Source organism: Oryza brachyantha, chromosome 4, assembly GCF_000231095.2.
Source record: "Oryza brachyantha chromosome 4, ObraRS2, whole genome shotgun sequence".
NCBI classification, from domain to species: domain Eukaryota; kingdom Viridiplantae; phylum Streptophyta; class Magnoliopsida; order Poales; family Poaceae; genus Oryza; species Oryza brachyantha.
Genome location: NC_023166.2, coordinates 15,637,867 through 15,664,202, shown reverse-complemented (window position 1 = coordinate 15,664,202; position 26,336 = coordinate 15,637,867). Strand labels below are relative to the sequence as shown.

General features: G+C 45.2%; 4 protein-coding genes across 5 annotated transcripts; 2 read left to right on the top strand and 2 right to left on the bottom strand.

Annotated features, from left to right (window-relative positions):
• Window positions 1-417: 417 nt before the first annotated feature.
• LOC102713540 lies at window positions 418-7,203 on the bottom strand. The gene is made up of 9 exons (XM_040523231.1): window positions 6,933-7,203; window positions 6,728-6,840; window positions 6,407-6,600; window positions 5,880-6,203; window positions 5,769-5,774; window positions 1,726-1,964; window positions 1,515-1,627; window positions 1,235-1,428; window positions 418-1,123 (listed from the first exon to the last, which is right to left on the bottom strand). Exons 1-9 carry the CDS (start codon window positions 7,093-7,095, stop codon window positions 769-771), a joined length of 1,701 nt encoding a protein of 566 aa, XP_040379165.1. The 5' UTR covers window positions 7,096-7,203; the 3' UTR covers window positions 418-768.
• Window positions 7,204-9,310: 2,107 nt separating this feature from the next.
• On the bottom strand, window positions 9,311-15,207 carry LOC102713265 (T-complex protein 1 subunit alpha). The gene is made up of 17 exons (XM_006652551.3): window positions 15,041-15,207; window positions 14,848-14,912; window positions 14,372-14,461; window positions 14,194-14,280; window positions 14,039-14,098; window positions 13,892-13,942; window positions 13,716-13,811; window positions 12,913-12,978; window positions 12,291-12,508; window positions 11,975-12,071; window positions 11,477-11,563; window positions 11,130-11,264; window positions 10,933-11,037; window positions 10,368-10,496; window positions 10,185-10,288; window positions 9,801-9,891; window positions 9,311-9,713 (listed from the first exon to the last, which is right to left on the bottom strand). Exons 1-17 carry the CDS (start codon window positions 15,111-15,113, stop codon window positions 9,630-9,632), a joined length of 1,638 nt encoding a protein of 545 aa, XP_006652614.1. The 5' UTR covers window positions 15,114-15,207; the 3' UTR covers window positions 9,311-9,629.
• Window positions 15,208-15,360: 153 nt separating this feature from the next.
• Window positions 15,361-17,416, top strand: LOC102703679 (probable plastid-lipid-associated protein 11, chloroplastic). Its single transcript, XM_015836048.2, has 3 exons — window positions 15,361-15,902; window positions 16,047-16,112; window positions 17,164-17,416. The coding sequence occupies exons 1-3, from the start codon at window positions 15,388-15,390 to the stop codon at window positions 17,261-17,263; spliced, it is 681 nt and encodes a 226-aa protein (XP_015691534.2). The 5' UTR covers window positions 15,361-15,387; the 3' UTR covers window positions 17,264-17,416.
• Window positions 17,417-22,355: 4,939 nt separating this feature from the next.
• LOC102712986 lies at window positions 22,356-25,854 on the top strand. Of its 2 annotated transcripts, XM_015836430.2 has the most exons (3): window positions 22,356-22,752; window positions 22,877-23,116; window positions 25,593-25,854. In XM_015836430.2, the coding sequence occupies exons 1-3, from the start codon at window positions 22,655-22,657 to the stop codon at window positions 25,648-25,650; spliced, it is 396 nt and encodes a 131-aa protein (XP_015691916.1). In that variant the 5' UTR covers window positions 22,356-22,654; the 3' UTR covers window positions 25,651-25,854. The 2 variants fall into 2 exon arrangements, with proteins under 2 accessions (XP_015691916.1, XP_006652613.1); XM_006652550.3 differs by lacking the exon at window positions 25,593-25,854 and having other exon boundaries at window positions 22,877-23,322.
• Window positions 25,855-26,336: the final 482 nt, after the last annotated feature.

Below are 26,336 nucleotides of genomic sequence, written 5' to 3'. Positions count from 1 at the left end.
CTTTCCGAACCCAATCTCGTATCCGTTAAAAAAACCCGGATTTGGCTCCGAATCCATGTAAATTTTTGGATACCCGAATATTTGACCTAAATTTATCCCGAATTAATTTGGACGGACGCGCGGACGGAAAATAGCCGACCCGTTTTTACCCCTATCTGCGACTGCGAGGCGTCCTGGACATGGCAGCCCCGCGGGGATTTCCGTGAAGATAAAAAAAGACCTTGTTCGGCAGCAAGTGCAGCGCGGTGCGGGCGGGCTATGTGAGCTTCCTCTGCTTCAGCCATACGCTCGTTGTCACTCACCGTGTCGGTCACCCGGACGCACGCACCTAGTCTTGGCTAAATCAATCGCCGGTTTATGTAAGCTGATTCTATACGGAATTACGCAGGGATCTTGAAAAATTGAAGGATCGGACAGGATACCGCATACAGATTGCAAGCGTCGGTTGCTGAAACAGAGTGTCAACGCATCAAAACGGGTGCAATGGCGATGCAGAAGCAGAATTCAGTTAAGTCTTTTACCAATAGACATGCTATAAACAGCTGCAAAGCGGCCATGGAGGGAGTAACACACAATGCGAACACCTAACAGTAACAAACCTCCTCTTTTACCACGGCCGGCCACCACACGATTCCCGGACGCGCGCGCGTACACACACGCACCAAAGTCACTTCGACGAGACGAGCTTTTGCCTCGCGAATCTCAATCTATCGCGGCGCTAGACCTAAACAAACACGCGGCAGTCACACCACGACGGCGCCGCACGCATCAGGCGCCGTAGTTCACGGCAGAGCGGTAGGTCGACCCGGCCTGCCACCCGGAGGGGATGACGTTGTTGGCGACGAGCACCTTGCCGGAGCCCGAGGTGAGCCGGATCGAGAACGGCGCGCGCAGCGGCTGGCCGGTGTTGGAGTTGAGGCGCCACGTGGCCCCCCAGGACTGCTGCATCGCCGTCCACCTGCCGCCTCGGGTTCTCTGGGACGACCTGCCGCCGCCCTCCATGATGTGCACCGCGGCGAGGTCGCCGTCGCCGTTGGCGTACTGGACCAGGACGGCGAGGTAGTACGGGTTGGACCCCGCGTCCACCTTGAAGGCCACGTTCATGCCAAACATGCACGGCACCCTGGCAAGAAAACAACTCCGGCGTCACTTGTGCATTGTTAATTAATTCAGTAAAACGTCTGCACATTTCAGCGTGACAAGAAACATTCTTGCGAACCAAATGGCGGCGCACCTCTTGTACTGGATATTGAGGACTCCGGCGGAGCGTAGGCGGTCGCCCATGCCACTGTTGGCCATGGCGCCGAAGGCAGTGCCACTCATGTCGAAGTGCGCCGCCTCGTTCAGGCATGCGCCGCCGGGGCAGGAGTCGGTGATCACGACTGTCACTGGTCGGCCGGAGCAGGCCTGGTTGCCGGTGCACTTAATCTGTGTACATCTAGTTAGTTAGTGGTGGTCCACGTTGCATGCACGTCAATGGTACTAAAAATGCATAAATAGTTAAATACACTGACTTGGTAGCATGAGCCGCAGCCTTTGCCGTCCTTGAATAGGGAGGGCCCGCCGGCGGCGATCATCGACGAGAACGGGCGCTGGCCGACGGCGCTCTGGTAACCACACGCGCCGCCTGCATTGGGATTCACCAACATGCAAATGTATTATGCTGGAGCCTGGAGGTCAAAGAATCGCACATGCAGTTCGTACTACGACTTGACTGCGACTTACCTTCGCTGCCATCGCCGTGAGGCCCGCCGTACCACGTCGCGCCGCCGGAGGACCAGCCGCCGTATCCTCTGTCCAACGCCAGTATGCTCCGGCCGCCGGCTGTATAGTTGTGCCGCGAGGGCGTGCTGGGATTAGTCTCGTAGCCAGAGATGGGGAGACATAGGATCGGTATTACCACGAGGATGGCTAAAACGAAAGTGGCGTGGTTTGCCATTAATATTTTTCTTGGCTGAGCTAGTTAGGATCGTTAAGTAGTGATTGCTTTGTAATTTTCAAGATGATTGATATGGGTGGTATATATAGCCAGGCTTAGGGGTCACAAACGTGGTAGCAAATTATGTGGCACCCAAGCATTATTGAGGTGAACGTGGCAACTTGAACCTGTATGTATGTGTGTCAACTGTATAAGTGAGAGATAGAGCATATATATGTGGACCTTACGGAGGTCAACTGAGCTGAAACGGCCAGTCCTTGCATGAAGGGGGTGATCAAGCAGCCACGAGAATCTGGATAAAGAAACCTCACGCAGGTAGTTGTGTTAGTTAAGAGTGCTTTAGTTTAAGAATTTGCAATTTGATAGTATAAATGCATTCACCTCTTGTGTCATCCGTACGTTTGTCAAATGGCTACCCTCTCATCATTTGCACGTAATCCTACAGCAATATGTACGACTTTACCGTGAGTTATACGTGCGCAACGTGCCTAGCCAGTATAATTATTCCCGGCCGTGCCAGTGGAATGTTTTGTATATACAGTGGTACTAGCAGAAGCAGTTTGACCGAATAAGGAAATGGGCCGTTTTACGGGGAGATGTTGATGCGGACCTGGCTGCAAGGCCCAATCTCACCCGAGTCTCGCGCCGCGTGCTGAGCTGAGCTGAGCGTTGCGGTTGCACGGTTGCGCTCGACCGAAGTCACGCACGAAATTCTCCCCATCTACACCAACTGAGTCGTTGCCGCCCGCGAGCGCACGCACGTAATCCCCCCGAGAGAGATTCCCCGGAGCGGCCGCGAAACGTGCGGTGCACACACATAGGCGGGTGAGGAAACGGGAGTGGTCTGCTTATCGTATCGATCGGGATTGGGTCGCGGAACCGTTGGAAACTACACTAAGCGCCCGTGCAATGCGCCGTTGATAGCGAGGCTCGTTCCTTCTCGGCTCCAGCCGCGCGGGCGGGGGGGGCGGGCGCGCAGATGCGTGCGAGTGGAAGGCAATGCTGCTACGAGGAGATCGTGGTCAGACGGCCGATCGCGCAGCGGCCGCATCCTGTAGTCGCCGCCGCGGTGGGTCCGTGGGTGTGGGGCCGTGGGGGGGCGAACCACGTTTGTTTACTTCGGCAGCGTTGCCATCGGCGAAATTAGAGGAAACTGGTTGTTGTGGCCGGGCGGGGCGGTTATTTATAGAGAGGTAGGGATGTAGGCCGAGGCCCAACACAAATTTGTCGCTCTTTTGAAGGAGCCAACTGGGCTTAGTGGGCTCCCGTCAAATACGGGCTGGAATCAACTCATCATGTCTACCTTGGATAGACCGGAGTATTGGAAGCGGCAAAAGTCCACTTTTACTCCTCAACTTATAGACCGAATTCGGTTCTTATCCCCAGTCACAAGATCGGGTAAAACAACTCACTCAACTATTGGAAAGAACATGTCAGATTAATACGTGATATATCACTCTATAAACATACATGTCCAAATTTAATCTCTGTAACTTGTACCAAAAGGAACAAATTAAACTTTAATTATTGTAAACAAATTTAGTCATATTTGTTTGTTTTAGCTTGTAGAAGATAAATCTGATATTGTATGATTGTGTGCTGATATATCACACAACAATCTACCATGTTAATTATTTTCAAAACTTTTCAAAACTATTTAGATTGTAGGCAACAATTAAGGAATATATATATATATATATATATATATATATATATATATATATATATATATATATATATATATATATATATATATATATATATATACCCTTGACGGTTTAAAAGAGTTTGCCCTCAACCATCAGTATCAAGTCATCTTACCTCCCTTAGCGGTTGGATAGTGGTTTTGTCTTATATGGAGCCAACATATCGCTTTGGCTTGGTGATTTTATTGATGTGAAGATTACATGGCATTATAAAAGAATAAACATAAATGACGTATAAACCTCTCAACTATGAAAATAAAAATAAGTGAGACCCTTATGGCATACTCCCTCTCCTATCCCTCCCCTTCGCTCTTCTCTCTTTTCTCCCTTTGACTCCCTCTTTTCTCCACTATCTTAGCGAAGAGAGATAAAGGTAGACAGAGGTGACATGGCTAGGGATGGCGAAGTAGTGGTGGCTCAACCGATGTCCTCGTCAAGCTCCCGCACCATTGACACTCTCATCGAGTAGGAGAAGGTGGTGGAGGGGGGGTCTGTTGTGGTCAAAGGGGCCGGCCGCCAGGGCAATGTGCCTATATCGTGTTGTGACTGACGAGCCCAACGGACAGAGGAGGCAGAGGAAAGGAGGGTGGGGATGATGCTTTAGGGGGTGAGGATATCATAAAGGTGCTCGAGCCGTTGTCGCACTTCCGCAAGATTGCGGTATTGCCACCGATCTCACACGTAGGGGCTGGACACTGGCTGGATCTCGACCAACCAGCTTGCATTCTCACTTCTCCCATCCTGAGATCGTCTGTCATGGCTCTTGGGAGCTTGAGGCGGTTGGCACCACAATGTGGCCCTATGGGAAGCTGTCATTCCTCCTCACTATCAAGGTCCCTTCCTTTGCCCTGGGTTGGCCAAGATGGAGAAAGTAAGGAGAGGGAGTCCAACAAAGCTACCAGGGAGCTCCTCTTGCCCCTATCCCTTCTTGTCATCTTTTGGTTCCTCCACCTCAACCTTCACCGTGCTCACCAATCCAACGACAATGTAGTGGTAGAGGGAGGGTTGTAGGAAGAGATAGAATTGACTTACATTTGGGTTCCATATATGTTTTAAATTATGTTTAATGACTGGATAGTCACGTAGGGGCCACATATGATGAAACCGCCGAGAGAGAGGGTTGAGGGAGTATCTGTAAATGGTTTTGCAGTTGGGGGAATCAAAGAGTACTTTTTCAATCACAAGCTTCAAACTAAAACCATGTTTTGGCCTATATTTTCCACCAGTTTTGCTATAAATCACCCGGATGATTTTTTCTTACAATTACTCAAATATTATTATACTATAATATAATTAGTGTAATTATGATGTAACTAGTATATAGTTACAATGTAGCTAGCACTAAGTTATGGGACTTTTTTTATTTGCATGAGACTTATAAGTTAATTATATACTACCCTGTTCGAAAATAAGATTATTTTTTGTCCATTATAGCTTATATTAAAATAAATTTATTTTTCATTAATCATTATACTGAAGTTTGTAAAAGCAAGAAATAAATATATTAAAAATAGATAAAGTAAGAGTAACTGTATTATAACTCGATAAAGTGGAGGATATTCTATTCTTTTTTGCTTTTATATTGTTATGTATGTGATCGGTGAAAAATAAAATTATTTTTGGACGGAATGAGTACCTGTTACAAGTACTAGTTAAATTGTAATTACACATTATACTACAATCATATTCGTGCGATTTTTTTTTAAAAAAAAACTTCACCGGGATAATATAAAACCACTCCCAATTTTACCCAACTTTACATCCTTCAATGCGGGGGGCCGGGTTTGTCGCAATGCAAGCTTAATTAGGAAACCTCGTACGTGTGTCTTTGTGGACAGCCAAACTAGTTTGCAAACTATAGGAAAAGTTACATGAGGAGAAACATGTATGCACACAGTCAATACAATACTTATATTACAGACGATGTGAACTGAAATAATATATATAGCTCGTTTTTTAAGCACAGATCTTCTCAGTTCTGCCATTACAAATTGATCATACACACATTAAACACGTATAACGGTAATCATTGACACGTAATGCGGCGATGAGGGGAGAACTACTAAATCATCTGCGCCTCCTCCTCAACATCTCGCCGGACGTTATTAATTTCACACACTTACGACATACTGCTTGTAACACACACGGTTGGTGCACCAACGAATGATCGATCCCATATATATGCACTGCAGGCATGCATGCAAGTTCAGGTAGTGCTTGTGAGTTGTGATCGCTAGTAGTTCACCGTCGAAGTGTACGACGCGCCGGGCTTCCAGCCAGCAGGGATGACGTTGCTGGCGACGAGCGTCTTGCCGGAGCTGGACGTGAGGCGGATGGAGAACGGCGCCTGCAGTGCCGAGCCGGCGTTCAGCTTCCAGACGGCTCCCCACGACTGCTGCATCGGCGTCCAGGCAGCCCCGGCGCCGGTCTGCATGAGGTCCATGCCCGAGAGGTCGCCGTCTCCGTTCTCGTACTTCACGAGCACGGCGAAGTAGTTGGGGTTCGAGCCGGCGTCCACGACGAAGGTTAGCATGACTCCGCCCCAGTTGCACGGCACACTGTTCATCACATGCATATTGGATCGGATCATAAGAAAAGGCCAACACGAAGAAGAATCAGGGGCACAGTTGCATGGCAGTTTATAGCTGAGAAGCAGTGCATGTGCCCGGTGGTCCATGGAAAAGCTGCGTGAAACCGTGAACTGCATGTGCTGTGCCTCTTGGCCGACTGGCCGTTAACGTTAATTGCTGCAGATGCTTACCGGTTGTACTGGATTTGGAGGACGCCGGCGCCGCGCAGTTGGTTGGCCTGGCCGGGATTCGCCATGGCACCGAACGCCGTCCCGCTCAGGTCGAAGTGGACTGGCTCGGCGAGGCACGGGCCTCCGGGGCACTCGTCGGTGAGGACGACAGTCACCGGGTTGCCGGAGCACGCGCTATTGCCAGTGCACTTCACCTGCAACAAATTAATTGTAGATATCCAATGTAAGGTCGACACACGTATACGTACGCATGCATGTATGTTCGTTGAATTATTGTGCTACTGCTACACGTCCCAGTGTATATTCTATCCGTATATGCACCTGGTAGCAAGAGCCGCATCCCAGGCCGGACTTGAAGATGGAAGGGCTGCCGGCGGCGATCATGGACGAGAATGGCGCCTGGTTGACGGCAGCCTGGTACCCGCATGCACCACCTGTACATCCAGACATGGCATTGTTAAGACCTGAGGTATTCGTAAATACTCTCTTTTCGATGAACACACTCGTCTCATGACTACATATTTACCATCGCTTCCGGCGCCATTAGCAGCGCCGTACCACGTGGCTCCGCCATTGGACCAGCTGGAGAGCTTGCGGTGGAACTCAATGGAAGCGCAGGGACGTGGAAGCAAGGTGACAGCAGCAATGACAACGAAGGTCGAGAAGATCAGCTGGAACTTGGAAGCCATGGCTGCTATTGCTCACTGAGAGGTGCTCAGCTAAACTTGCTAGGTTTGTTGTTGCTTTGCAAGGATTGGGAGGATGCAAACAGTTGAGAGGTGGTGTGGGCTGTGTGTGGCAGCTAGGGAAAGGAGGTGTTCTATTTATAGGCAGCAGACGATGTGCTGTGTAAGTGTAAGCATATCTTTCCATGCATGCATGCTTATATGCAGACAAATCTCTCTGGTTGCTTGCTCTGTTGGACAGTTCCATATCCATGCTTATGCACATGGCTAGGTCAACATGTTAAGCACAATCGAAAAGTAATTAGCTATTTACGTAGTAGTAGGCCGGTCCTTTTGTGTGTGATTCACTTGTCCAATCCTCATTTTGATCGATCGGGACCATGGCAGTTACCGGTATTGCTAGCTTTCAGTTTCTGCCTGCCTGGCTAGATCTAGCAAGCTAGTGAAGCCACTCCATTGCCTGGAGCCCATCTTTGGTTAATTTCTAGCTGGTAATTAGATGTAGTACACCATAGTTAACAAACATATATGCATGTTATGATACTGACATATGAGGTGGCGCTTAAGGGAGATAGAGGGGCAAGGCTTAGATATACATGAGACTCATCTTTGGCTCAAAATCACATGGGAAGACAAGCAAATTAGCACCGGTAAACCTTAAGCTATTGTCTAAACTTTATAGGGAAATAAGTAATTCCGGTAGTCGATAAGCAACTAAAACATCCTATATTTATCCTAAAATATAATCATTTCTGGACTATTTAGCAGAGTTTAAAGTTGAGAAAAAAAAACAAGGATGCTACTTAATAAATGATGAATGAATGGTAATACGAGGGTATATGGGGATGAAATAGGAATAATTTTGAATGGGAGGTGATTAATGAGACAAGTAGTATTATGAATACTGATATAAATGTTTATATTTTTGTATAAGATTAAAATATCAGAAATGCTTATATTTTGAAACAGATAGTCCCTCCATCCAAATATGTAAGAGATTTATCCCAAAATATATAAGGTTATTCCTCCAACTATCACCTTTTGTACTTGCTTATTCACTAAATTATCACCTTTTGTGCTATGATTTGTCTTTCTGCTAGTTTCTTAACTTCTTTAAAAATAACATAATCTCTTACATATGTGGACATATGGATTATTAATTAAACGCATCATTATATATTGTGATGGCGGTATCTTCGCTAGTTTATTAAAGTGACATGAACCCGTACGCACAAGTTTCTTTGAGACTGCCCTAATATTTAACATACTAAACTGTACGACGAAAATCTGCGCACAACATTGTCAATAACTTGCACGACGACGATACTTGCATCTCTGCATCATGAGCTATCCTACTCCTGGAAAGTCAAAAGCGCACAGGAGATTGGCCGTTATTTCGGTTGGGCCACTGCACACACGCCCGCACGCGCATCCCGAGACGTCTCCCCTAGCTCATCAGTGCAATCCCCTCTCTCTGTCCCGCCGCGCGGGTCAACCGATGGACCGCTTCGAGCTTCATGCATCAGTACCGCCCCGCATCCCCAAATCCGCCAATCTCGTCCCGGTCAACTCCTGAGTCCTGACGAGCAAAAGCGGCCAATCGCCCGCCAGTTACCCGCGAGCAGACACCACGATTCGGGGCAGCTTTGCCGGGGATGGCCGGCCGGCCTCTCTACATCAGCTAGCTCAGCCTCAGCGAGAATTAGGCGGACGCCAACGTGGGCCTTGGCCGGCGGGCTCGGCTCCGGGTGCCATGCACGGATGCCAGTCAATCGTTCACGATGACGACTTAGCGAGCGATCGATGGATGGATGTGCATGCATGTATGTCGGCGTGTGGACGACGACGGGGCGGTGTGTGTGTGTGTGTGTGTGTGTAAGTGTAACTTGCACGAGTCGTCGTGCAGTGTTAACTGCGGGGGTGCAGCCGTTGAGTACTGTGGTCGGGTCAAAAATCGCTGGAGTGCCCGGGTGGGTATCCAGTTTTGTCCGCCCTTGATTTGTGCCATCAGCTCGTGGATCCCGGTGAATCGGCACGGCACGTATGGTGTGACGTATTTTCACGATTTTACGCTGCTGGTGCGGTTCTCAGGCAGCGGGCCACTACGAGGGGCCTCAAGTTCTAGGCCGCAGCGCAAGACCAGAGTGAAGTGCTGAGGATGAACACGAAGCACCCATTTCGGATGGCACTGAACACACTTCAAACCAAAGCTAACATGGAGACATGGGAGCTAATCAGTTGCCCAGATGATAACAAACGCGGAATGAATTTCATTTGCGACATTACTCCCTGTTTAAAAACAGAACCGATTTGCCCGCAACACTATGCAAGGGGGTAAGCCGTGACCTGTCCTTTCAAAATAGCATCAACACAACACGGATACACAATCACTCCCAACTCTTGGTACAGTATTCTAAGTGAATGTCTAATTATAGCAAAGAGAAACAAAAACGTTACAAACATTCTAGGGATCTAATCACCATAACACAGCTCACTCGTGATCACAAAAAATAGCAGTGTCAATGGCTCAATGCTCTCTACTCTTCATTGCCGCTCTCTTCCTTCATAAGTTTGATCATGTCATCAATCCTCAGGATAGTAATGGCCGCCTCGGTGGCAAACTGCAAGGGGAAAAAAAAATACATGAATTAGTGTAACAGGCCTCACATTTCAGTCAAACATCATAACAGGACATGCTAATTGCACACCTGAATAATCTTCACTTTACTCATTGCTGGCTCAATGACACCGTATTCAAGGTTGTTGCGAATGATACCTTTTGAAAGGTCAAGACCCATGCTGCAGTGAACATAAGCAAATTTACTTGTGACCAAAAAAAACTTGAAAGCAGAAACTTAAAATGGTAGCTTGCATTACACTACAGTACACCAAAGGACTACATGTAAAGGTAGAATTACACACATCCAGGAACACATTAAATCTTCCTTTTCCTAGATGGCTGGCTAACAATATCATATAAATATCTCTAGAACTTCTCAATAATCCAGAATAAATGCATCACCTGAAGTTTTCAAAGATCATAATATAAACAACCACGTCTCATTCAGATACAAATGAAGTTCTGCAATTACCTTGAAAAATGCTGCTTATCAGCCTTTGTTTGAGCAGTATGATGATATGCCCTAAGCTTTGCCACAAGCTCAGTTGCATCTTTTGCAGCATTGACAGAAAGAACCTACCATCACAAGGTCATGCTTCACATTAATATGTTATGTTGTCCATTATGTATACAAATACAACACAAATGATGAAACCTTTGGTATGATTAACAGAGATTCCGCAAATTCAGCAATAGCCAGCTGTTCCCTGGATCCAAGTGTTGTAGCAAGATTCTCCAAGTATACAGACAATGCAGCTTCAACTGCACCACCACCAGCAACTACCTGCATGACCAATACATACATGTTCAAAGCGCCACCAAAGTATTGGTGGCAGAACTACATTCACGACTAATAAGAAATATTTACTGCAGGCATAAATGACTAAAACAAGTGACACCAAATAGAATTACTCCAAGTGCTTTTGTACATATTTTAACATGTGATGAAATATAACAGCAAATCATGGCCATTTAGCATTGTACAACACAAGCAAAATAAAAGAGAACCTCGATGGCGCATTAAATACAACTAGGCAACCCATGTTAAAATTTAATATAAGGTCTCATGCGGTAACAGGACAAGAACAATGCTCAAATGAAAAAAAAAAGAAAGACATCTTTTTCTTGCACCCCCCAAAATATTAATATGACAGTAAACTTTATGTTGTATTCAACTGCAGGGAACCCACAGGTCAAGGATCGGCAGCAAAAGGTTTTACCATATTGGATTCCAGCGTTCTCTTCACGATGCACAATGCGTCATGCAACGATCTGTCAATTTCGTCTAGCATGAAGTCATTTGCGCCTCTAAGAATAATTGAGACCTGCATTAAAAAAACGTAGTTGTGATCCCTCTAAAACTCACTGTTTTGTCAAACAAAATATTAAATTTGGATTGGAACAGTAAAATGCATACTGCGCTGGTGTTCTTGGTGCCTTTAACTAGAATTACATCATCATCGGCAATTCTTTCCTCAACAACCTCATCAGCATGTCCAAGGAATGATGAATCAAATGTCTCTTCACCTTCCATATCAGCAAATGTAGTTACCTGCAATTTCCCACCATATTAGGATAGCACCAAACAGTTTGTGTAGCATTAATATTAGAACTAGAAGAAATAGTCCATCACATGTGAAGTTGCTTCATTTATTAATTCTATAAGTCATCTGCACACTAGATGGGCCAGATTTTACAGGTATACACTTATCACTTATGTATTCTAAAGTTGTAACAACTAAAAGAGCAAAATGTGATGCATACCATAGTTGCACCAGTGGCCTTGGCGACATGGCGCAAATCCTCCTTACGCACACGCCTTACTGCAATTGCTCCAGCCTCAACAAAGTACTGAAATGATGTTTTGTTGAACAGCCATAAAGTAGATTTAGCAACAGCCACCAGAAGGAGACGTCATATATATAAAGATCAACATATAAAACCGCATAAACCAAGTAGCTCTTTTCGAAATAATCAAAATCAATTCAATCATGAAACAGATCTCTTCAGAGTTAAAAAAAATTCAACTAAAACAATTAAACAGAAACTCAGTTTGGAGGACAAAAAAAAAGATTCAATTATATGAAAGAAAAATCAATAGTGCACCCTACATACAAGTCGACCACACTCAACAACACGAACACAGGAATGCGCATGTCAGTATATATTAAGTAACAGTGCTCTTACCAGTCCAACCAAAGGCATAAATAGTTTATACCTAAATAAAAAACACAATGTTTCTACTTGAATTTGAAAACATACCTTCAGTGCCATATCATCAATCCCCTTAGTGGTCAATACAACATTAGCACCAGCCTTCAGAATTTTCTCAATTCGCTCCTTTGTTATGTCAGATTCCCTGCCATGAAAAGTAGGATGCTAAGTTCACTATCGGAGACCTTAATTGTAATATGAATTACAGATAGACCCAACAACATTTCACAAAAGCACAGAAAACAAGCACAAATAACAGAAGGGGTGATATGCAAATCAGATAAGAGAAGACATAAACTGCTGATTCATTAAGTAAAAAAATGAAATGAATCATAATTCGTTGCAAAACAAAAAATGCACGTACCTCTGACGAATTTTCTCAAGTTCCCTTGGATCAGTTACAAGAACTTGAACACCCATTTGCATTTTTGTCTTCTGTAGGTTAAAATCAAGACATGCAATTCTAGCCGGGGTTACTCTAGTAGGCATTCCTTGAGCTGCACGGCCAGTGTTTAGCGCATACCCATTCAGCAGGTAACTGTCCTTAGCACTTTTACCATGGGCTTTCAAAATATTAATGCTCTGCAGATCAGATAAAGCTATAGTCACAAGCAAATTTGTTTCAATTGTTGAGGATAAAAAACAAATCATATAGGAATGGTTAACATGAAAGCCAGGGACAAACAGAATACCATTAAGTTGAAATATATTAGCTCTCAAGGTGCCCAATATGTTAAACATAACTATAACCAGGAGGAAAGAAAAAAGGGCACACAGAAAATCTTTCAAATAAGTGTAATATTCTACAGTTTCCAAACAATAAGAAAAACTCCCAAACAAAGAGTCTGTAACATACTAACGTTCTATGTGTGCATGCAGACAAGAACAATCAAACAAGACCAAGTGCACTATTCAAGATGTCTCACTAACTGTATTACAGTTGCATACAATACAACAAAGTTTAGAACGACAAGCACTTCACTCACCTTGATAGGATACCTCACTTCACCCTTAGCGTTTGTGGTCTTAACAGCTTGAACTGCATCGACAACCTAATAAACAACTGCCAAGTCAATCATACAGCACAGTTTAAAGCAAAGTTCACAGAAAAAGAATTAAGACTACATTTGGCTACAAATATAATTAAACTGTTACATATAACAAGCAGGCATTTCAGGATCCAACTGTTTTGGAAAAAAGTTAAATTGAACTACATAGGCTGCGTTCATCTAGGGAGAAGTAGTCCGGCGCGAAAAACGTACTAATAGATTAGTACATGATTAATTCAATATTAGTTATAAAAAGTTAAAAATGGATTAATATGATTTTTAAAACTTCCTATAGAAAATTTTCGCAAAAAATACACCATTTAGCAGTTCGGGAAGCGTGCACGCAAAAAACGAGGGAATATGGGTATATAAGCAGCGCTGCCAAACGCGGCCTTATACATACAAATAATTGAGTATCAACTACTCCCCCCGCATCTTTTTTAATTCAACGCCGTTGACTTTTAGGTCTACGTTTGACTATTCGCCTTATTGAAAAAATTTACATAATTATTAATTATTTTGTTATGATATGATGTATTACTAAAAGTACTTTAAGCATGACATATAATTTGCATATTTGCACAAAAAAATTGAGTACACTCAAATATAGATCCAAAGGTCAAGAGCGTCAAATAAAAAAAACAGAGGGAATACATATTTAATTAGATATAATAAATGTCACTGAAATCAAATTTATAGCTAACACTACTAATGTAAAGATATGGCAATAGGAACTTAACCAGATTTGCGAAGAAATTACTGTCACTATTAATCAGCTTTGAGGACATGCTTGTTTTCGCACAGTTCATAAGAGAATCTTTTCCAAGTTTATCAACCTGAAAATGTTGGTAGATACTAGTGTCAGGTGTCAAGTAGCAATCTGCTGCTATTTTTTAAGCAGATAGTATTCTCTTACCTTGACCGCCAATTTTTCTTCAACATACTTGCAGGCTTCACGCATAGCAAGCTGGTAGCAAATGATGGTGAAAAATGTTAAGTACTGGGCTTGCAGCTGAAGCCTTTATTCTAAATCTGAAATTGTACTGCAAATCACAAAGCTCACCCTGTAGCCACTGATAATAGATGTTGGATGGATTTTGTTTCTCACAAGATCATTGCCCCTCTAGTAAAAAGAAACAGCACATCATAAATGCATGTATAGAATGGTAGGAAATACACAGGGAAGAAAAAACTAACAAGAAAGCTCCATTTCATTACCTTCAGCAATTCTGCGGCGATGATCACAACAGATGTCGTTCCATCTCCCACCTCTCTGTCTTGAAGCTCAGCCAACTCCACAAGAACCTAACAATAACAGGACAAAGAAAAAAGTTAAGCATGAGACAGCAATCAGGAGCAAAAAAGAGATGACAGTTTTTTAGCAGCTTGGCATCACCTTTGCCGCTGGGTGCTCAACCTCCAACATCCTCAAAATGGTTGCCCCATCATTTGTGATTGTAACATCACCAATATCATCGACCAGCATCTACAAGTAGATACACTAAATTAGATCATTCCAGACAACCTTTCAAAATTACTTGCAAGGTACAAGACTGATCTAAGTCTGACTTCACCAATTTCAGTTAACAGAACACACTGTTGTCGTTTCATGATTTCATCCAAAGCCTAGTGATATTGAACTTTATTCCGAGAACATAACAACCTTAGCAATTAGCTGAACACGTATAATACTAATAACTACCCGCACGACTGAACTGCAAAGTCTACAACTAGATCACATGAGCATCTCACACAAATACTGTCATTCTAACACACGGATCACACAATTTTAAAACCTATAAGTTTGCATCATTTACACATACTAACAAATCTCTATGCACAAATAAGTGGATCAAATCGGAAGCTCCGTACCTTGTCCAGCCCGACGGGCCCGAGCGAGGACTTGACGATGTTGGCCACCGCCTGGCACGCCACCACTGCAACCAGGGAGGGGAATCAAATCAGTGCGTCATGACAGCGGCTCGAGCCACTAGATCTTACAAAACCCCGCCGCGACTTCACGGAATCCGGGGGACGGGGAGGAGGAGGGGAAGAGACGGGTTACCGTTCTGCGTGCGGACGTCCTGGCCGGACTGGCGCTCTCCGAGGATGTCGGGGGTCTGGGCGGTGATCGCCATGGCGGCGCTGGCGGCGGCGGGGCGACGAATGCGGAGGCAGCACTCGAGAGTTCGAGGAGGAGCTCGGCGCCTGCAAATGGGGGGGTTTTGGTGGAGCAGCGGCGGGTGTTAGGGTTCGATGCGGTTGTGAAATGGACCTGGGACTAAATGGGCCTCAGTGAGGCCAGCCCATCAGACCGGCCCAAAATGCTCGGGAAACAACGAAAAGGCTGCGAGCTCGCCTCCCCCTTCCTTCCCGTCCCCCGCCACCACCACCCAAACCAAATCCTCGCCCATGGCGCCACTGGTCTCCCACTCGCACGCAGCCGCGCAAATTCTCGCGCCGCTCCCGCGCGGCAACCGACGCCTCGCTCCCGCGCCGCCCCCTGCCGCCGCCGGCTTCCTCCGCGGCCTCTTCCCCTCCCGCGCCCCGCGCCCTCCGCCAGCGAAGGATGATCTCCTCCGCCTCATCGCCGACCAACGCCGTGGCCTGGACACCCAGTCCGACCCCGCCCGCCTCCCGGACATCGTCTCCTGCATCGACGCCCTCGCCGCCTCCGCGCCCGGAGCAGACACCGTCTCCGACGCCGACAAGCTTTCCGGTACGTGGCGCCTCCTCTGGACCACCGAGCAGGAGCAGCTCTTCATCGTTCGCAACGCCCCCTTCTTCCGCACCGCCGCCGGCGATGTGCTCCAGGTAATCGACGTCCCCGGTGGTGCTCTCAACAACGTGATCACCTTCCCGCCCGCCGGCGCGTTCGTCGTTAACGGCTCCATCGAGATTCAGCCGCCCCAACGAGTCAATTTTAGGCATGCTTCTTCTTTTTGTCTAGGCTTAACATCATCATACGTTGTTCTTTCAGAAAGAAAGAAAGAAAAACCCATCACCATTTGTTGAGCTTGTGGTGATTGGAGCAACTGCTGATTGCTCTATTTTCTGTTTGCGTGTTGCAGGTTTACGCGCGCTGTGTTGAGAGGGAACAATTGGGAGGTCCCTTTTCCGCCCTTTGGGAAAGGATGGTGAGTGGAAGATATTCAAACAGTTAGTAGCAGCATTCGATTCACTTGAAATAGTATCTTGAAGCACTTGAACAATTTGATTTGATAAACCGTTGCTAGCATTTCGTGATTATATCATGTTCATCAAATCTTGAGCCAATTAATTGAATCAATGCATTGTTTGAACAATTTTGAAGAAATGTAATTGTTTCTAGCAGTTGGTGATTTATATTGTGGTTATCAAATTATGAGTCGATTCTATAACCATCGCATAACCAGCAATTTACTAGTATTTTTCTTGTTGTTATTAGATGGCCAAAGCATTGTCTATCTCTTTTAGATGATGAGTTGAAATCACATATGGATATACACAGGCACACAGCCAAACCATTATCTATCTTGTGACACCCTTTTATTCAAATAATAATTATAAGTACATTGAGCAAGGGACAACACCTCCAGTTTTAGGGATGCTATCTTTGTTTTATCAGCTGGTCAGTAGAGAGCGCATCTACCTGCAAGGAATGCTGGAATGTTTCCCATCTCAACTGCCTGCTATTGTAGCGTCGTACTAATTGTTTTTAGGAGCTTGCTGTCAGTATCCACCCTGAGTAAAAACCACTATATGCAAATGGAGGAAGGTGAACATGATGGGTATCAATTAGGTAAATATAGTTTAGGTTAGATTGTTTAGATTACACTCATGGAAACAGTGGTCAATTTATTGTGATAAAACAGCCAAAAATCTAAGAAATGAAAGAGTGAAATTAAGGTGCTCATGTTGGCAAATGGAAGAATGTCGTTAAAACCCCCATCCCACCATGAAGAATGCCGTGATGAGAATTTTCTTTATTTTAGCTTCTTAATTACCACTGGTACTCTACTCAAGCAGGATTTCCTGCAAAGCTGAAAATTTAGAATGCCTATATTAGTCTTTAACATGATAAATTTTATACTGAAAATTTGGTACCTTCTCAATGATGGTAAAAAACTCCTTTGATATATTTTCAGCTTATCAAATCTGTTTCAGTTTTTGCTGTGGATACATAATTTATGTGCCTCTATTTTTCAGGTTTGACACCGTCTATTTGGACAATGAAATCCGTGTAGCAAAGGACATAAGAGGGGACTATTTAGTTGTTGAACGTGCTCCATATTCATGGAATGAATAGTTCAAAGTTCAAAGTTGATTGAGTGCATCAGCACTCGTGTGATGTGTCTTAGAGAATATAAGAAGATTGTCAGAGCATTATAATTTCCCAGCAAAGTGTTATCCGTCTTACTGTGGTATTTCTTTTCCTAGACAGTACTATATCCTCCAGGAATAATATGGTAATTTTGATATGATACATGTGCAGCAAGGTTCTTCTTCCAAGGAATTGGATAGTTTAAATTATGAGAAATTTTACGGTCATTAAGAAAGTACATAAAAGTTTTACATTAGAAAATATAAGACCTCTGATACCTTTTTAAGGACTATAGAAAGCCTCTTAAATTATACTTAGGTTTCCCTACGTTAAAGAACACAAACTTGCTTGTTTCTTTTGACATATGAAATAGGTTGTCCATCAGGGTGAACTAGTGAACTAGACAGCATATTGTTATGCCCCCACCATATCAAGAGCCATGATGGAATTGTTGACAGTTTTGGTTTGTTTGGTTAGTATTGTTTTGCATGTTGGTTTCAGCTTTAAGCAGTAGTTTTTCACATTGAAGCAAGTTCTCTGCAAATCATGTCAATGAATGCCATGATCTATTTAAGATAGTAATTTATGGTCTTGCTTTATCCGTATCAGGGTCCCTTTTTCTTTTTATACTGGGGAGTCAATGAGATCAAATCCAACCTTTCTTTAAGGAAAAGCAGCATTGTGTGTTGCAAGCTTAATGATAGGAAATATTAGATTCAGTTTCTGCAACCATTTACCCATCATATCTAATTCTATGGGTTTCAGATAGTGTTATGTTTTATTCTTTCTACCGATTGATGACTGGAAATCAGATAAGCTTTTTGCTGGGATTGGGCTTTATCCTTCTATTGCCCCGGTGGAGTGCTGGCAGGATTTGTTGGGCATTGGTGAGAGAATTCAATTTGCCGTATCTGTTTTTTCATGATTACAATGTTTGCTCGTTTCTTTATTTGGGAAAATTCTGCTCTATATCAGGTTCTCTGCTACTCGTCTGGAGTTAATTTTTGCCATCATGCTTGCTGTGGTTGATTCGTCCATTTAAGAAAGGTAAGTAAAAAGGCTCTATATGATGGATTGATTGAACTTCACTAGTTCACTACTACTACATATTCCAGGTCTGAACAGAAGCGCTGAAGCAAAATACTTTTGAAACGCTGTCGTTCTGGTCCTACTGTTGAACTGAATGGCAATTTTTCTTTTCAAAAGCTTGTTTCAAGTGTCCAGTCTGATAATTGCTTCCTTAGTACTGGACTACTGCAGGTTCTAAGTCGCAGTCGAACAGCATGGTGAGGCTTTAGGAGGACAGGTTGGACCATGGCCCTGGGCCAGACTACACTGTGTGGTGTTGGGCAGTTTGTGTAAGCTACGTGCGAACTCATTGGCTCATCAGCTCTATAACCAGCATGGAATTATTTTCTTAGTCTGCTTTTGTTTGTTTGGGCACCATTCCTTTACCTTGAGATATTTTGTTAGGGCAAGAACTTAGTAATGAAGCAATTCTTTTGTAATAGCAGGCCCTCCCTGACCAAGTACTGGTGCCACTTCAAAGGTTAGAATGCAAAGGCTCCCCATGTGAAAAAGGACGCCCCATGACCCTGCCATGTGTGGTCATCTGCGACTTGTTGTCCCATGGACAGTGATGCACTGATTCCACACTTCGAGTCTTAAAAGCCATCCAAGGTTAGTTTACGAAAGTCTGGAGATCAAACGAAGATTATTTTATCGCACTCACTGCTGGTTTATAGATGATCTGCTGTTGGGTACAAACCTTTGCGTGACACTTGATTTCGTGGAGTGATATTATGACTCCACTGGTATCCTTTATATATTTCTGAATAAACTCATAATGGACAAAGTCAGTTGATATTTTCTGAAGAAAGGCTTGTGCCGACATGAATGAATCATTTAAAAGTTGCAAAGAGGCTAAGCTTTAACATGTCTGAAAGTATGGTTAAGGTTCCATTCAAATTAACCACAAATCCACAATATATTATTCATGCCTGCGGATACTTGAACATTGTAGCTCGTGCGTGCATGTTTAACAGGATCAAGATTATTAGCCCTATTGTTTTTCTTGGATGAGGATTAATATTAGTTTATCATGAATGTGTTCGAATTGCCTCTCTTTTTTTTTTGGCATTTAGCGCTAGCTAGCAAGTTAAACTCTCGGTACTTCGATAAATCTGCAGAATGATGTCATTTTTATTATATCCTAATATCCTGTATACTTCCGAAAATAGACTTTAATCCCTCTAGCGGATATCCTGTTGGTTTTACCTGTCATCTAAAGATAGTTATACAGAAAAATAAAAAAACGACAAGATAACGTAATATATCATGCTACAAACATGCGTATCTAAATTCGACATGTATAGGTTATAAAAAAATAACAAATTAAAATTTGATTGGTATATGTGTATTCCCAATAATATCTTTTAGCTAGCACAGAACAAATTTAATCTTACATGATCGTGTAGTGACATATCATATATTAATTTATCTTGTTAAAAAATTATAATCATTTTAATGACACGCAAGATTTTGCTAGTGACTTTCAATAAAATTTCTCTCCTTGGCTCCACAAACTGTTGGGTAAACAGCAAGTCCCCAACACTTCAAGTCAGAAAAAAGAACTTGAATGTACTAGTACTAGCATCCGCAAATTCAATGATCACGCTGGCTTCGCAGTATTTATTCTTGTTTGTTTGTTTATTTATTTATTTATTTATTTATTTACTAGTGCTACTCTATAGTAGACGAAAGGAATACCGGCATATCGTTATCCTCTGGCAGGCTAGTACAGTAAAGCTACAGCCGTTTGGCACTGCGATTGCAAGTCTATGTAGTATCTCGATTGGATGGATTCACATAACGAGATGGAACAGCTTTGCATTTTGCAGCCGGTACCAAGAGGTCCAGGACACGATCGACGGACCGAGCCAGCCGAAGACTCGGCCACTGCGCGCTGCGGCGACAGTGGGTGGTGAGCAGTGCAGAGGATCCTGCCACGAGATAAGTATAGCAGAGAGGCGCGGCGGCTGCTGCGCGCTGCACTGCGAGGGTGAGCGAGCGCATCGTATGTGTGTATCCCCCCATCAATCGATCCAACTCCATTCCTGCGGCGGCGACTGGGGAGCACGGGCATGGCACGGCACGGGGGCCAGCCGACCGGCGTGGCTGTCGTGCCCGCAAGAAAGGGAAATAAATCCAAACAGGCAGCAGCAGCGGCAGGAGCAGGATCGGATCGGAGCGGCCATCGCCACGCTGAGTCAGGTCCGTGATGATATGATATGATCGCGCCCCCGGCCCGGGTAGCCCCTCCCCTCCCTCCCTCTCCTCCCCCTTTTTTTTCCCCTTTCCTTTCTTTTTCTCTCTGCTGTTTATTGTGGGAACTGGCCAGCGGCAGCGGCAGTGGTGGTCCTGGTACTTGCGCACGTACAGCCACACTAGCTATAGCTTTCCCTGCCCGCCCCCACTGCCCCTGCTGATCTCTCCCTGCCCATGTCCATCCGCTTTGGGCTACCATCTTCCCCTCGCTTTTTCCATCGCCACAATCATGACCGCACGTTGCCACCTAATTACGCCTTGGATCACCCCCTCCAAATTCGCCCTTAATATGCTTTCCTTTTCAATGCCTTGTTAATTCGGTGTATCATCGGGCCTATGGCATGAGAAAAGCTGGATGGCACTAGCTTTTAATTAGATCGAGATAAGTAAGCCGGCTAATTAGACTATGTACTTCTGGTTATCTTTCAAGACAGGTTTCAATTCTGAAATAATCTGTCTAGCTTCGTCGAACCTAAAGGATCTGAAAACAGGAGCTAGCTCCCCGTTTTTAGGCACACGGGGACCATGCGTAATATCCCTCCCCCTGTCTAGGACGTCGACCGTCGACGTGGTTCGGGACAAGGATCCACAGTACTACGTCCGGCAATAATGTCGCGTACGGCTTGTGCGCGCCCACGTATGTACGTACGCAGGTGCCTACGTACGTAGTATAACCCAAAAAAGTGACGTGCCACGTAATGCGGGGTACTTGTTTGTCCAATAGCGTGTATATCTACGCCCGTTAATTGCAGTACATGCATCCGATTGTCGCTTGCAAGCTAGGCCAATCGTCTTGCTGGCCGACCACGATCTACAGACTACCCTAGCTAGCTAGGTAGCCCAGCCAGTGGGGTAGCCGCGCAGCCGCTACATACATCGATCGAGATATCGCCAATTCGCCGTCGCTGCAGGGGTATCGCCTTCTGCGCGCACCGTGCATCGGTGCATGCATGTGAGCGCGCGTTCCGCTAATCTATCAAACCCCGCGACTCCAGCAGCGCGCAGCTGGTTCTTCCCTTCTGAACGTAAATCTGGAGCTAGCTGATTTGCATCGCCGACGTCCGGGAATTCCTCCAATATACTAGTATATCATCATCGCACACAGCCGGCGCACACAGGTAAGGCGTACCAGAGCGGATCAGGCGAAACGGCATGTGCCTTCCTCTGTCCGCTGATATATATGCACCCGGGCCGGCCTCTCTTCGGTCTAGCTACCCACAGTCCACAGAAAAGGTGAAGGGGAATTAGTACTTGATCTCTTGCTCTACATGATTCTGTGTCAAATCGTACGTGGTTACCGAAAAGATATGATCGAGAGCTAGGAAACCCCACGTAGTTATATAATTATACTAGTCCTCTTCTGATCTTTGGGATGTCTTTTTCTCGATGACCTTACGTGAAAGCGTAACGCGAGGAACCGACTTAACCGAGACTCATCATCGTGTGTGCACGTACGTGCGGCGGGTCGAGGACGGCGTGCACGGTTTCGCCTGACACAGACCTGGACAATGCATGGGTGCGTTTCACGCACGCACCATCGGTCCAGTGCCGGCCGGCGATTTCTTTGCCGCGCTTTTGTTCTCCTCCTGTAATATCCTCTCCCAGGAGTATGTCAAATTAAAGCTCCGCGCGCCAATGAACGCATTGCTGGCTTGGCTAGCTCGCATATCCGCTAGTTTCTTTGATCGCGACCATCGCGTGGATACAGCCATTCGGATTTACCAATACCACCTCCCAGACCCAGAGAGATTTCCATCAATCCTGCGTTGAGATCGACGTGTACGTACTCATCCCCTCCCTGGTCGCTGATTTTTAAGGTTGTCGCGTCCCCCCTGCATCTCCGCTTTTTCTCTCTTCGCATGCACGCACGTACACCCCTCTCTCTCTCTAGATATCTCTCTCATATTTAATAACCCCACTCGTAGTAGTCCTACCTTGGCCATCTCCTCCATTCCCATCCGCTCGCATCGCCGTTCCTCCCTCTCCCGACCTCCCCTACTCAACCTACCGCGGGTGCTCTACGACCGACGCGCGGGCGAGTCTCCGGCCATGGCTGGCTCCGGCACCGTCTGCGCCATGTGCGGCGACGTGGGCTTCCCCGACAAGCTCTTCCAGTGCGCGCGCTGCCGCTACCGCTTCCAGCACTCGTACGTAACGAACCGTGTACTCTACTAGTACTCTCTTCCTCTCTGATTGATAGTATATATGAAGTCTAATAGTAGCGAGCACCGTGCATGCGTGTGTGTTGATGAACTTGTGCGGCGCATGCAGCTACTGCACGAACTACTACGGCGACGCGGCGCCCGCCTCGGCCGGCTCCGACATGTGCGACTGGTGCCTCGGCGACGTCGCCGGGAAGGCGAGGTACTCGTCGGCGGCTGGGACGAAGCTGCAGGGCGCCGGCAGCCAGGAGTCGTCCACGACGTCGAGCTCCTCCGCCGGGAGGGGCAGCAAGGCCAGCGCCGGCGACCAGGAAAGCGGGCGGCGAGGGGCCAAGGCGGCCGGCCGCAGGTACAAGCTGCTCAAGGACGTCTTGTGTTAGTTAGCTCTTGTTTAGGTCACCATGCCGTCACCCAGTACTAGTTGCCACTTAGAATATAGACTCGTTAGCTATCTAGCTAGTTTAATCGATGTGCATATACGTATGTGCGTGTATTGTATCTACATGTGTGTGCCTGTGTGTTAGGGTCTTTCAGGGGGAACTCTGTTACCTGAAATGATGCACTCTTGGCTTAGTTTTTATTCTCTTGCGTTATGCTTGCGTGCTTTCAAGTATCTAGGATAACTGCTGCACCTACATATATCTCCTGTTCTTCCCCGGTAGTAGTATTTTTCTCTTGCAGCCATTTGCTAGTTCATATCACATGCATGCACCTAAAGTAGCTGATCTGATCACCAGTGGAGTATTTCAGACGTAGTAGCCACTAGCCAGCAGTATTAATTTCTCCTGAACTTGTTAGAAAACAAACCGGATGCATGCATGCATTTTTCTTTCTTTATACTACATGAGGATCAAACTGGCCATCACGCACGTTGCATGCTGCCAACCCGAGCCATGTCGATGTAGGGGTCAACGAATCGTACCCAAAAACCAAAGTGGCCGACAAAAGACATGCTCCTACACAAACCTCAAGCCCTGCACGGCATCCTCTCTACGAGTAGCTAGCTTGTGGCCAAGATCCATTTTAGCGGCCTCTGCTTGCTTTTATGCCTCGATTGGATGGCATGCAAATCCTTCTGCTACCTAGCAATCGCGCTGCATGCGCACAACGTACAGCCCAGGCATTAACAACATTAATGCTGCTCGCTACAGGATGGCATTACCGGTCATCCATGTTCTCCCATTTGTCCTTTCGTTGATACTTACTCCTAAATACTCCGAATCTCTGATCGATCCTGTTGATACTGAACTGTCAATTATTTCAGTCTGTCTTGCAGTACCTGATTAGTGGTCGATCTGTTACTCCTATGTATAGTACAGTACTTGTATCTACTAGTAGTATATACGTGTCACCGGAGATTTTGATCTCTATTAATTTGTACTGGGGTGAACTAGCACTAGAATAAAACTTCAATTACGAGGGAAATTTTAGTTCAACGGAATTAATAGGTATGACTGCATGACCAAACTATCTGTGTGTGCTAGCTCGCCCACGGTACCGGCAGTGCAGCTAGCTGACCCTACCCGTGTTCATATGTACACCATCTGGTCCTTTTTAGGTGTCATGTAGCTAAAAGGACCAGACATCGTGGCGTCGTAGCTAGGTTTCTTTCTCCCTCGTCTTCTATACTGTACATGGAGTTAGCTTTCTTCCCCCTAGCCTACCTAGCGAGCTTGCACGTACCAAACAAGTGCCACTCCATAATCATGACCAAAGCTTACTCAATTACTCCTCCTTTTGACACTGTTTGTTAGCTAGCCAATATACCCCATAACATCTACTGAAAAACAGCAGTTGCAGGATACAGTTTCAAAGGTATCTAAACGTGCTGCAAGCAGCTAGCTAATCGTGTCGATCTTACTTTACCTTGTACGTACGTAGTACATGGCGTGATACAACCAAAATGGACATTAAGGACTCAATCTAGCTAGACATTCCCCTCGTTCGTACGATCGAGTTGCTCTCGCTCATAAGGGTGGCACAGGGGTGAAACCTTGACCGCGGCCGTCAATCTCCAACCCGGCCCTCGCTGCCTCTGCTAGCCATGGTCGCCGGCGTACCTTTGTCTGGGCGCGCGTGCATGTGTACGTCCCGGAGTCCCGGTTGCGGGAGTGTCTGGCGGCGCTCGGACGTCTGCACGTCGGCGCGCGGCGGCCACCGGCGAAGATAGATAATCCGGTGGTCAGGGTGCCTCTCCTACTTGGGCGGTGGCCGGTGGCCGGTGGCCGGGGGCATGCCAGTAGCAGCATTGGAATCTGGAAATTAAGGGTAGTATCTGCATACAGGCGGCGGAACGATCGACCATCTCAGGGCGTCCACAATACTCCTAACTAGCTACTAGCTAGGAGATACCCACGTCATGGATAAAATAGCCAGCAGCACAAAGAGCTATCTACATTAATAGCTATTTATACTTCTATACACAAATAGAAAACATATTTAGTGTATCGTGTTGTGTGCGAGATGAGCTAGCTAGGAGAGTCGCTGGTTCGATTTTTTGTGCATCTTCTCTTTCCTTCATATATGCTGACGTGTACAACTAAATAGCTAGCTGACCCAGTCTTGTTGAGAACGCTCTTAGAGCATGTACAATAGCAGACTATAAGCCTGCTATAAATATATTTTAAGAAAATAGGAGAAAAAACGGTGAGCTCTAGATTTATAGTCAGTTACAATATAGACTCTAAGACTCAATGTGTGTATGACATGTAGAACACGATAGTATATGTTTTGTAAGTAATTATTATATAAATTAAATATTAGATCAATTATAGATGAATTAGAACCAGTAATTAACCTACTATTGAACTTGCTCATATTGACAGCCCCGCACGGCCGGATCGATGGAGTACAGGTGCTCATCGGTACCGTGGCCGGCGTTAGTGATGGAGCAGTAAACAATTCAGTTGTTGCTGTCGCAGTGGTGCTGGTATTGTTGATCTCGAGTTCTCTACAACCAGTTTGCTAGTGGCCCCAACAGTGTCGGGAATCACCGATACTTCAAAAAAAAAAAGTGCGTATTGGGGTCATATGATGTATCCGATATCAATATATTTTTGACGCATCGAACATCTATAAAAAATTAAATACGTAAAATAACTAATTGAATTATTTGATACGTCGTAGACACTTCTTCGACACAAAAATGAAACGACGAGGCTATTAAACTATATGTCAATTTTAAGAGTTGGGAGCAGGCTATTATAGAAATACACTGGTATTTTAGATACATATAGTATAGGCCGAGGGAATGTCAGACAGAGGTGCAATTATTACAGCTACGTTGATTTTAAGTAGCCATAGACTTACAATCTCATATAAGCTAAAATTTAAATTTTCAAGCTTAAATTTATCGTTAATTTTGAAGTTTTTCCGCTGATGTTTATATTCCAGTCTTGATTTTTATATTCCTAAGAATACGTATATAAAAATTTTGTTCACAAATTATTTTTTATTTGTAAATATGTCATTTGGGTTTCCAAAAAAAAAAGTCAAACAAGCGCCCTCTTGCCCAAAAAAAAGCTAGCAGTGCATTTTCCTTGCTTGCAGTAGTTTGTTTCATTTTGGAG